The sequence below is a fragment of the Zonotrichia albicollis genome, chromosome 5 (assembly GCF_047830755.1).
Source record: "Zonotrichia albicollis isolate bZonAlb1 chromosome 5, bZonAlb1.hap1, whole genome shotgun sequence".
Classification (NCBI taxonomy): domain Eukaryota; kingdom Metazoa; phylum Chordata; class Aves; order Passeriformes; family Passerellidae; genus Zonotrichia; species Zonotrichia albicollis.
In genome coordinates, this window is record NC_133823.1 from 21443888 (window position 1) to 21455918 (window position 12031).

General features: G+C 39.6%; 1 protein-coding gene across 4 annotated transcripts in view; it reads left to right on the forward strand.

Annotated features, from left to right (window-relative positions):
- The window catches only part of YTHDC1 (YTH N6-methyladenosine RNA binding protein C1), a 20689-nt gene continuing 8658 nt past the window's right edge, over positions 1 to 12031 (forward strand). For 2 of the 4 annotated variants that reach the window (XM_005484650.4, XM_005484651.3), the window contains exons 1-10: positions 1 to 155; positions 3887 to 3988; positions 4592 to 4920; positions 5053 to 5407; positions 6648 to 6737; positions 7244 to 7297; positions 7905 to 7999; positions 9829 to 9937; positions 10038 to 10155; positions 11000 to 11084. In XM_005484650.4, coding sequence (XP_005484707.1) covers positions 128 to 155; positions 3887 to 3988; positions 4592 to 4920; positions 5053 to 5407; positions 6648 to 6737; positions 7244 to 7297; positions 7905 to 7999; positions 9829 to 9937; positions 10038 to 10155; positions 11000 to 11084 — 1365 coding nt within the window. In that variant the 5' untranslated portion in view covers positions 1 to 127. The remainder of the gene's footprint in view (positions 156 to 3886; positions 3989 to 4591; positions 4921 to 5052; positions 5408 to 6647; positions 6738 to 7243; positions 7298 to 7904; positions 8000 to 9828; positions 9938 to 10037; positions 10156 to 10999; positions 11085 to 12031) is intronic. The other 2 variants (XM_005484652.4, XM_005484653.3) reach the window with 1 other exon arrangement.

A 12031-nucleotide genomic window follows, 5' to 3' on the forward strand; every position in this document is an offset into this window, starting at 1 on the left:
CGCCTCCGCCCGCCCGCGGCGCGCTCTGACGCGGGGAGCGTAAACAAAGCGGCGCCCTGTGGGAAGAGGGAAGCGCTACGTGCAGGAAGAGGGAGCCTCCATCTTAGGCGCTCGTCGCGGCGGCGGGATGGCGACGGATGGCCGGGAGGAGAAGGGTATGTGGCGGTAGAGAGGGGGGCAAGCGTTAGGCCCCAGGGAAGGGGGAAGGCTCAGGCGGGGGCCCGATCCCCGCCTGAGCCTTCCCCCTTCCCCGGGGCCACCTTGGAAGCTGGTGCTGGGCCTTCTACCGGGAGACGTCCGTCTCCTCCGGGGAGCGGAGGGGCGGCGGGGTCAGGGATGACCCTTCGAGGATGATTTTATTTTTGCGGAAGCGCTCCCTGTGTTTTTCTGGGGAGCAGGAGATAACAGGGCCCCTCATACTTTGGTGTCCCGGCAGCAGCGGGCTCGGGGCAAGGTGACTCGAGCAGCGGGAAGAGGGAGAAGTTCGTGGGCCGTAAGTTTTACATCATCGACAGCGAGTTACTGCAGGTTGTGTTTTCGCAAAAAGTATTTGCTATTTTTATTGCGGCTTTTTGTTTCTGCTTGGATCGCTAGGCCGTTTTGGTTTTGGGGTTTTTTGCACGGTTTTCTGTGGGGAAATGTAGTTAGTTTAGTAAGCAGAAATTTCTGTTGGAATCTACTTTGCCGATTGTTGCTCGGCTTTTTGCAGTGAGCTGTGAATTCTGGGCACTGTGGGTAAATAAATTTGAGTTAGAGGAATCGGACGATTTCAGAGTCATTACTCTGGAATAATAATAATCTAGGGCAATTAGTGTCGAATAATGCAATCACGGCTCTTGTAAGTGACTACCGCTATCCACGGAAGCCGAAGTGATCCGCATGTTATCTGTGGGATTATGTTAGTCCTCACGAAATAGCCTCTTTAAGAAGGCAAAGCAGAGTTAGGTGTAGCAGATTGCCCTTTGCTGGTTAGTGCAGAGCGTTGCGGAGTTATAAAAAGGGCAAAGTATCACTAGGGTAGTGTGGCTTGGATTGCGTTCATTTGGATTTCTGTGGAGAATAATGCTTCCTGTAAAGCCTTTTGCAGGATATGTGTCCACAAAATGGCTTTGTCAGAGTGGTAAAGGTTTGCTGTCTGATATTTATTTTGAAACTATATTATATGGAAAATTCCCAGTAGATTTTGTCAGAACTAACAAATAAAGTTATCGGTGGTGCTTGATCCTTAAAGGTGTTATTGTAAGACTGGTAGATTGGGATATGATCAGGTTGTGTCAGAACAGATCTGATCACCCACTGTGGATGAGCCGTGAATTTGAAATGTTTGCTGTTATCATCTATAAATTTCTATTCATGTAAGTATTTATCCAGTTGGGCTTGAATTTTTTTTCAGTGTTTGTTAATCACTGCCAGTGGTCAAGTTATATTTTTACTTTAATTTGTTTTTAATTATTTCTCATGTGAAAGGGGTTATTTTGACTGAATAATAAGTGTTAATGCACATTTGCAGCTGAACCGATTTCTGCTGTAAGTGCTCCCATAGGAAGAGAAATGCTGTTTTACCACTTTAAATAAAGCAAAAATAAGGCTTGCAGGCCTGTTTAGTTTGAAATCACAGGGTCTTATTTCTTTTGTGTGCCAAATCAGATTTTTGCTTGGACCCTTCTAATAGTTCTAATTCTCCTGGGCAGCAGACGAAATGGCCTCCCAGGCTACCTTCCTGCTATTTTGGGTGAGTTAAATTTGTTCATGGAAAGATCCCACAAAAGACAAGCGGCAGGAGAGCCCTGTTGGGAGTATCTGTCACAGAAAGAACTCATTTGGTCCCTTCCTCTTCAGTGAAATACCTGTCCTCTGCCATTTTTCTGTTTCTGATTTTGTGTTTTTCCTGATGCCTCTCTGAGATAATTTGGCTCTTTACGTTGAACACTTGACAGTGGTGGTTCACTGAGAGAAATGATCTTGTGTGAGTCAGAAAAGCAGCGTATCCAGTGCGAGACAGGAAGCAGGCTGCTAAATAAATCTGGAGATGTGCTTCCAAACAAATCAGGTCATTGTGCCTGTAGAAGGGGATGGGAGATCTTGCTCCTGTCTTCTGCACCCTCTTTAACATTCCAGCTGCAAATGAGGCCCATCTAATCTGGAAGGGATTTAGGAGAGAGCGTATCAGACTTGCGTTTTCTGTTAAATTTTCCTTCTCACACTTCTGAATGAGCTGATAAGGAGTCTTTTACCACCTTCCAATGCTGCTGCAGTAGGTAGGTTAAATCTAGTTTGCTCAAGTGTGCTATTGTCTCACCAAGAGGGAAACAAATCTAAGGTTCAATACATGTGATTTGAGATGGATGATATGTTTAATTTTCTAATCTCAATGCACCTCTTTTTCATTAGTGTGCAGTAAAAAAACCTTGTGCTCTAGACTTGCCAAGCTTCCTGTGGACAAGCAGAATGCAAGCCAGGAAATTGCATCCCATGTTTGGCAGTTACACAGCCGTGAATCTGACTCTCATGTATTTATCAGTCACAGCAAGAATATTTGCTATGGATGTATGGCTACAAACATAAAGGGCTGTTCCTAAGAGAATTGTGATGCAAGTTTATGTTGCATTTAAATGCCTGCTGACTGTAAGCTGCCTGGGAAAGGTTTGATCCACTTCTCTCTGCATCGTTTCCTTTGCATTAGAGACACCTACTGAGCAGTCCAGGGATCACTTCTGCATTCCCCTACCACTGAAAATGTGGAGAAGTGCCAGCAGGAAAGTTAGTGCACACGCTGGCTTCAGATTTGGTAGTATAGAGTAGAGAGAATTTTAATACTATTATATATATATATATGGTGTGTGGATTATGTTTGTGGTTTTTCAATATCAAGCTGTAAATTTTATGTTGTGGCTCAGCTCAATATTTTGAGCTAGACAAGTTGCTGAACTCTGGAGGACTTAATTGCTGCATTACCTCAGTTTCACGCAGTACTGGAGTCCTTACCTTGCGTCTGCTACGGATATTGTAAAGCAGCTGAATCCTTGGAGGCTGCTCTGGTTTCTTTTTCCTGAGCACAGAAATTGCAACCAATCACAAAGTGCAAAGAACTAAGAATTTTGGAGAGATTCCAAAATTAATACTTTTTTTATTTTTCCCTTTGCATAGTAAGGCTTAGTTTACTCTTTTTAAAGTGCTTGGAATATAGATCTGCTACCCTAAAGCTTGTGACTCCTCCTTCTAATAGGATCACCATATGTCCCTTTTGGGTTCAGAAATTGTGACAGATTTTAAAATCTTGTGAGCAGATATGGTCATTTACTGCCTCTGGCATTAATTTTCTTTAACATTTGCCCTTTTGATCAAGCTGTGGGGGATTTTTTGGAACAACTCAGAGTTAATGATGCAACAAATAAATACTGTTTTCTCCATTATGTTTTTTCTATTTGTTAGTGAACCACAAAACCCACCATTCTAACACTGCAATGACAACAAAAATAGTGAAGAGAGATTAATTCATCATGCAAGTTTCAGAATTTTGCAGAGATAAGGGTCCCTTCTCTTTACTAATGGCACTCAGACTACCTCCTGGTCTCCCTTTTTCTGAAATTTTATGTTCAGCTGTCATTTGTAGGTCAGTTTTGCTGAAAAGCTTTTGTGACATGAGGAGCCAACTTGGACCTTGTTTAGAAGTCTAAATGCATCTTGTGACATATTTTCATTTTTTATTTGCTCTACCTGATCCTTCCAAATGAAAGTGTAGAAATAAATCAAGAAGATGTCAATTTTTTGCTTTGTTGCAGATCTGTAGCCCTGAAGGAAATGTTTGGGTTTGTAACTACTAATTCTGTGGTTTACATATCCAGACTTTTTATGGTTGGTTTTGACTTTTTTTGTGTATTTTCAGATGGTGAACTGAATGTTCTGGATGACATTTTGACTGATGCTCCTGACCAGGATGATGAGTTGTATAACCCTGACAGTGAGCAAGACAAAAGTGAGAAAAAGGGTATGTGACTTCGGTAGTGGTTGTTCTGCAGGAACATAAGTGGTAAAAATGTCTGTCTTACTTCAGTTAGTCTTTGAAGTAATGGATTTTATAACTTGATTCAAAGAGTGAATGAGTTCCAAAAGTCTTTATTTCATGGACATGTGCTTTTTCACCCTACCCTCCAAACAAACAGTCAGATCCATTTCCTTTTGTCTCAAGAGCAGTTGCTGAGTCTGGCTTGTTCTGAATTCATTTGCTGTTAGGAAATGACTGTCCTTTTTGGCTCAGTGAAGTGAGATGGAAGTGGAGCAAAGGGGTTGCAAAGTCTGATTCCAGTTCAGTTCTTTATTTGGCTTTAGGCCAATCCTCTAAGCATTTAAATTAGGATTTCCAAGTGTAAAATCTGAGCAACACATGTGTCTTAGAAGTAAAATACATGTTTTAGGACATGAGCTGTTCCTAAGAAGCAGTTTTGAGTGTTGCTGCAAAGCCTACAACTGGAAGATGTTCCCTGTGACTGCAGCAGGGTAATTACCTAAAATAGAGGACGTAGAAGCCTCTGTACAGTTTTTGTTTTGATATCAGAAATAACACTGAACTTGATACTTCTTTCTATTTAAGGATCAAAAAGAAAAACTGACAGGATGGAAAATGCTGAAAGCAAGAGGCAAAAACCTTCTGTGCATTCCTCAAGGCAGATGATGCCAAAGCCTCCCAGCTCATCAGTTAGCAATAACAAGAGAATGGTGAGCACAAAAGGAAAGCTGGTGTCAGAGTACAAGACTGAGGAGTACCCGAGGTCCGACAGAAGCAAGCGCCCCGATGGCGATCGGAAGATGCGAATGTCCAGCAGCTCCAGGGAACCTTATAAAGGACAACCAGAGAAATCTTACATGAGGAAGAGGGATATTGACAGAAGGGCAAAGTCTTCTACACCAGACGGTTCAGAGGTATTAAGTATTCTTGCTGCCTTATAAATAAAGCAATTTTATGAGACTTTTGTAAGGCACGTTCTCTTAGGACTGTGTGTGCATCCTGACAATGTTATATGACCGCTGATTCACTTTTTCTTTAAACATCAGAGAATCAGGCATGATGTGGATAGAAGACCAAGCAGATCTAGCCATTCTTCTAAAGAAGAGGTGAACTCTGAGGAATATTGTTCAGATCACGAGACTGGCAGTAGTGGTTCCTCTGAACAAGGCAACACAGAGAATGAGGAGGAAGGAATGGAAGAAGAGGAAGACGATGAAGGGGAGGAGGATGAAGAGGTGGAAGAAGATGGGGAGGAAGATGAAGAAGAGTATGAACAGGATGAGAGGGATCAGAAGGAAGGAAATGACTACGACACACGGAGTGAAGCCAGCGATTCTGATTCCGAATCTGCCTCTTTCACAGATGGGTCAGTCAGATCTGGGTCTGGTTCAGATGCATCAGGTAGGCAGCATCTTGCATGCTAATGTGAAATACCTTGCCACTGAAAGTTTGACTGCTTTGAAAAATAACCACTTCCTGACCATGTTGAAAGTAAGCCGTGGTGGCAGAAGTCAGGAAGATGTTAATTATGAAATACCATAGGCACAGAAAAAATTACTGGGAAGTGGTAAAACAAAATTGTGAATATCCAGATTACTGTCTTGAGGATTCGTTGTATTATTGACTGCTTTGACCTTGCTGTTCAATGCTTTGTAACAGTAAAATTAGTACTTTCTTGGGTATCTAATGGCTTAGTTTTCCACACAATTAATTTTAATTCAGCGTTGAGCTGTTTGGTGTCCATCTGGATGAGTGACCAGGTAGACTGGTGTAGTAAAACTTTATGTCCCTGGGGAATGATAGCTGAATCTTAAGTATTGGCTATGCTCAGCATAGGAAATCTAAACCTAAACTGAAATTATCAGAGCAAATTTAGAAGGAAATAAATGTTTTAAGCAGAAACTAGAAACAATTGGTTTGTATTTGTATATTGTAAGTGGTCCTAACTTGCAGATGTGAAGTGCTAATGACGTAAATACTTTTGGGTTTGGCTGTTCGTTGTTTGTTTTTTCTAGGAAAGCAGCTTGCAATCCTGTTAAGATTCCTATTGTGTATCTTCCTTGTCTGAAGTCTCCATAGGTGGTCATCCTGCTTAATATGCTGCCTCTTTTAGCTCAGCTCTGCTGTATGGAATTAGAGACAGCAAGGTGTAACCTAAAGACAAGTGAAACTGTAATAACTGTTCTAAAAAACTGTGGTATAATGTAACACTGTCTTAAGAGTGGAAATAATTGCTTGTGTGCCACAGTGTTTTGTTTTCCTGTCTCTTGCTGTTTTGGAGCTCTGAGCAAATGAGCGATTGCTGCACAGTTTGTGCTAGATGTTGCACATTTGGGTGAAGGCTGAAAAGAAACGCTAACCCGCCCTTACTAAAAATATAATAATAATAATTTCTATCTGTAAACATTGCACAGATTTAATAGATTTGTGCCGTTGATCTTCCTTTTGTGAATGAAAAGCTTGAGTAACTAGCATTTGCTTCTTCTGTGCATGATAGCTTTGTGGCAACAACAACGATTTTTATGTGCAAGCCAAATGGTAACTTCACTTTTACTGATGCTATTTTTCTGTTTCATTACTTTTTAATCTCAACTTTGCCTGTGTTTAAAGTATGGCTTTTATTTTTTATGGTTTCTTTCAGACGAGAAAAAGAAGGAGAGGAAGAGAGCTAGGGGTATCTCTCCAATTGTTTTTGACAGAAGTGGGAGTTCTGCATCAGAATCATATGCAGGTATTCTTCCCTTTTGTTGCTTGTCATTGTGACTTGCATCAAATCTTAATGTGTAATCTAAAATAAATGTAACTGGCTGTAGAGATTTATAGGGTCTGTAGCTTTGTATAATTTGGTATTGACTTCTGGCATGTTGTGTGTGGATACCTTTGGGGGGAAGTAGGCTTTCTTGTTACTTTAATGCTATTCTGTTGCTTAAGTGGAAATTTCACTTTTTTTTTTTTTTTAAACTTGGAAGATGATGATTCAGTGACTAGTTTTCTGAGTAGGAAATTGTTCAAATACTATTAAAAAAAAAAAACCAAATCAAACAACCTGAAACTGAAACAAAAAAAACCAACAAAACAAAACACTCGTGCACATTGAATAGTATTTTTTGTGTGTGTGGGTGCGCGCCAGAAAGCATAATTTGTCATGAATGAAAATTGTATGGGACAAGGCTGTAGAAATTGTATATTATCTCTATTAAGGCTCAATCTGAACAAATGTACTTTGGCTAAACACAGGTTCAGAAAAGAAGCATGAGAAATTATCATCTTCCGTTCGTGCTGTCCAAAAAGGTATCATTTAAATTTGAATTTTTAATGCATGCCCCATAGCAAGCCATTGTCTCTGTTGATTAAATTACCTCTAAGTAGTGATGTTCTGATATAAATCTATTTAAGCACGTCGTTGTTCTGAGCATGATAATTGAATCTTGAGCTACTTTTGCATGTTTTGAGAGTGATATGCAAAAAGTTCAGTCACTGTGCTCTTTGCAGAGGCAGCAAATTTTAAAAGGAAGTGCTTAAAGCTGCAAAGATGAGCAGTATTCACCATTCTCTATTGAACAGTTTGTGCTTGTTACGAGTGTTACCATCATTTATGCAAAGATCTTTAAGCAAGGAAATAAGTCCTACATATCGGAACATCACTGAATCATGCTGATTTTATTTTACTTTTTTCTTTACTTGGATATCTGAGTTTTAGTTTTGGTTTGGTTTCCCCTGGCATTTTGTGCTCTGCAGCTTTGACTTTAAGTTGGGTGGTTGACTGTGGTAATACACAGATAGGAAATGGGTGGGATACTGTGTATTTTGAAGAAAGGAAGCAACTATCTGTACTCAAAGCAACATGTGTGGTAAGTATTTACAGTTCAGCTTATTTGATACTTTGTTTTCTTTTCAGACCAAACAAGCAAACTTAAATACATTCTCCAAGATGCAAGGTTCTTTCTCATCAAGAGTAATAACCATGAAAATGTATCGCTTGCTAAGGCAAAGGTATGTTGTATTTTCTTCAAACTGATCCCTTTGTCTGTTTTCAGACACACTCACCTCGGTTTGGGAGAGTGTGTTTGGATTGTTATATTGCTTGGATCTTGGTGGATGCAGCAACAAAAGCTACAATGCCTCAGTTCTTTGGCTTCCAGCGTAACCTAGAAAAGGTCCTGACCACTGGCCATTTATCTTGGCAAGAATGGGGTTAAAGGGGCCTTAGGGTCTATTTGATAACATCCTAAGCCAAGCTCTTTTGGGAATGCTGGAGTGGTATTTTCTCCCATCCATCAGCACCTCTGTTCCTGTTGCTATACTCTGAGAAGGTTCAGAAAGTTGTTTGGCTTTTTTCTAATGCTACATGAGTAGTTTTGGTCAGGTGTTTCAGGATCTGAAGCCTCACTGTGGAAATGTATGCCTGGCAATGCTGGTGTGAGTGAGTTCTTTGGGAGGGATTCCAGAGCACCAGATTTCAGCTGTTGAGGAATTGCACAAGGTGTCCATTGCAGCACTCTGGTGGTTTTATATTGGCTTGTGTTCTTTGAAGCAGGTCATAGAGAAAAAACTTGATTTGCTGTTACACAAGATACATAGAGTAGGTGATTCTGTTAATGAAGATTTTCTAAATTAGGGTGAAAATAGCATCAAAATTATTAAACAAATCTCAAAGTCCTGGGCGTGTTTGGTTCTCACCTCTCCTTCCAGCTTTGAAGGTGCAGTGAACACCATTCTGACTGGTGACTGTAAAGGAGTCTATTCTTTTTTGTGCTTCATCCATGTATGGAGCTGCAGTAGTATCCTTGTTCCTGAAGTTATTGAAATGGATGCTTTGTCTCTCAGTGTGGAGGCACCAGTGCTTTGATGTTGGACTTTCATGAAACTCACTTTTGTGGTGCCAATGTAATAGGTTGTTGAGTTCACAGCAGGGCTTTACAAGCAGCCAAAAGCCATGTAATCTGACTGAAAGCTAGCAAAAACCCCACATATTCTCTGGTGGTTATAGTGAATTACCAGAATCAGACAAACACTGATCTGAGTTCAGAGTAGGGCATAAATACTTACCTGCACTGAAAAAATGCAAGGGAAGGAATGTTCACTTTGGTATGTATAGCCTGTTCTGAGGCTGAAGCTTGTTTACTCAGAAAATGGATGGAGGAGTGATTCAATAAATTCTTATTCTATATCAGCTCAGCTGGCACCTTAAGTAAAACAGGTTGTGTTTTATTGTGTAGCTGCATAGCAGCTGGTGAAATGGAAAAGATAATACTTAGTAGTAGTAGGAGATGTGTAGGGCTAAACAAAGTGATTTGTTTTGCCATTTTAAATTGTTACTTCGGTATCTTTCATGTTGCTGGCATTTCACTGAAAGAATTTTGAAGTCTGCAAACTGTCCTCAGCAAATCTGCAGTACTATAGTCAAGTCTACCTGCCCACCTTTTAGCAGTATTCTGTTGGTTTTTCATAATTCCTGTGTGTTATATAATACATAAATTCCTTTAGTCACTTGAAACATATGTGAAAACTTTCACCCTTACTATTTTTATGCTAACTGCCCATCATTACAATTATAATGGAAGTCTTACATGATCTAAATGCATCTTCAGTGTTCAAAAAAAAGGTTGAAAAGCCAGTGTTTTAAAAGTTTTAGTACAAGGCAGGCTAAAATATTTCTTTATGGAAATGAATTTTGCAATATGTTTTTCTTTCTATTATCTTCTACTCCAGTGCAATATTTTGGTCTTGTTTTCTTCATCTACATTACATATTTATGTTAGCTAAATCATTTGAAATTAACTGTTGTGTTTTGGGATGGGGTGGGTGTTTTTCTGTTTTAGGGAGTATGGTCAACACTTCCAGTGAATGAAAAGAAGCTTAATGCTGCATTTAGATCAGCAAGGAGTGTTATTTTGATATTTTCTGTAAGAGAGAGTGGCAAATTCCAAGGTAAGGAAAAGTGAGCTATTTTCAAGGTGAGTCAAAGTGAGTTGTATATGCAATAGCCTTTCTGTTGTATCTTTGTTACAATTCATACAAAATCCTTCAGGGTTTGCAAGATTATCTTCAGAGTCCCATCATGGAGGATCACCTATACATTGGGTGCTGCCTGCAGGAATGAATGCAAAAATGTTGGGAGGTGTCTTTAAAATTGACTGGATCTGCAGGTAACCAACTATGCATTTATGTTGCTGTTAGTAACAAGGCATTATAATATAACATTTGTGTATTACTCAAGTGCCAACAGCATCCTTCTGAAACTTGATTCAGCCAGAGATCTATCCTCACTGCTCACTTGAATAGACAGCTGTGGCTGAAAAAGATTTGTCCTTACATGGATTTTTTTTTTCTGTTTTGATCTGACTAAACAAAGAAAATACTACTGTTCTGAAACAACATATGACGTAGTGCAAGTATTGCATAATGTATGGGTTGTGAGCAGTATGTTCTTACAGAAAAGATTTTAAATCTCTTATTAAGGAAAAAAGTTACAGCAGTCCCATGAAACACATTGTATGGTTGTACAAGTACTTTGGACTGCCAGAAGGACTGAATAGAGGAAAAGTGAGACTTTGAATTAAAGAAAATCTGTGTTGGAAAGATCCTCTCAAAGCTACTGACTCCCACCTCCAGCTCAAAGCACTTCTAGCTTCATAGTTAGGTCAGTGCTCAGGGATTCAAGTATGTGCCAAGAGCTACCACATGTAGAGGTCAGTGTATTGGGATGGTGAGATAATAAATAAGCACAATCTCAGTATTGCATACAGACTAAAATATTTTTTTTAAAGGAGGGCCTGGCATAGTATGAACTATATTAGTTACTACTGGAATAAGTCCAAGTGAAATCTTCAGTTACTAATATATAGACCATAAGAATATGTTCAGAGACCTAACAGTACAAAGAATAACAGGATTATTTTATATGTAGACTCCTGCTGTATACATTTTTACTTCTTTTCTTAATAAAAATAACTGAGGCAAAACTATAAATGGTGCCACTTGCATATTTAGGCGGGAATTGCCGTTCACTAAATCTGCTCACCTGACCAATCCTTGGAACGAACATAAGCCAGTAAAGATTGGACGCGATGGACAGGTTTGTTAATTCTTACTTGTTTTCTATAACTGACATCCTCTAGTGCTTGCTTCCAGCTTGGAATGTGCAGGAGAGTAGGAATGTTTTTATAGCAGTTACTTGGAGTAGAGTGTTGTGGCAAAGGCATTTTGCTTCTTTCTAATGCTGTTGTGGAAGAAGGAAAAGGAAACAATACAGTGCCAATTCTGTTTTCATCTTTATGATAAACAGTGTTTGCTTCAAAACTGTGTGGTATTCTGAATTTGAAATGTGATGTGCCTTGCATTGTATAGTGTGCAAACCACATAGCATCAGGTTTTAAGAAAAAGGTCTGGTGTTTCCAGTTGTGCTCTGCATTACGTTTTTTAATATGTACTGTATTGCTTAAGGCATACACTCCCATTATAGAATATCTGCTAAGCAAATTTCAAGTGGGGCTGGCTCTTTGTCTTGTCAGACATGCCAGAGTGCAGGTATGTTGCTGCTGTCATCATGTACCCAAGCTGTGGGTAAAATAGCAGGTTCTGCTTTAAGACAAGGTGGGAGGTAATCTACATACTGTATGGAAAATGTCAACTCCATGTTGCGTTGTTTTGCCCGCAGATATGTTTGCTTTGTTGTGTAGCAGGAGAAAAACAATAGTTTTGATATTGTTTTAGCTTAGTGTGAACTTAAAAAAAAAGTTTTTCAATTAACTTAGCTACTGTTAAATGGCCAAGGAAATATTTTTTTTTCCTAATGTTTTGTCTACAGTAGACTTGCAGTCTGGACATGGGTTTCAGCTTTTTTCGTCAAATTACTGTACTGTTATGGTCTAGACAAGCATTGCCTGATGCTTGCTCTCCCTGTTTTTCAAGTCTGCTTATTTCCTGAAGTGGTTGTCATTTATCCATTTATATTTGCACAACAGTGAATGGATCTCTCTTCTGAGGACACGTACACTGAAAATCTGCCTTTACGACATCATT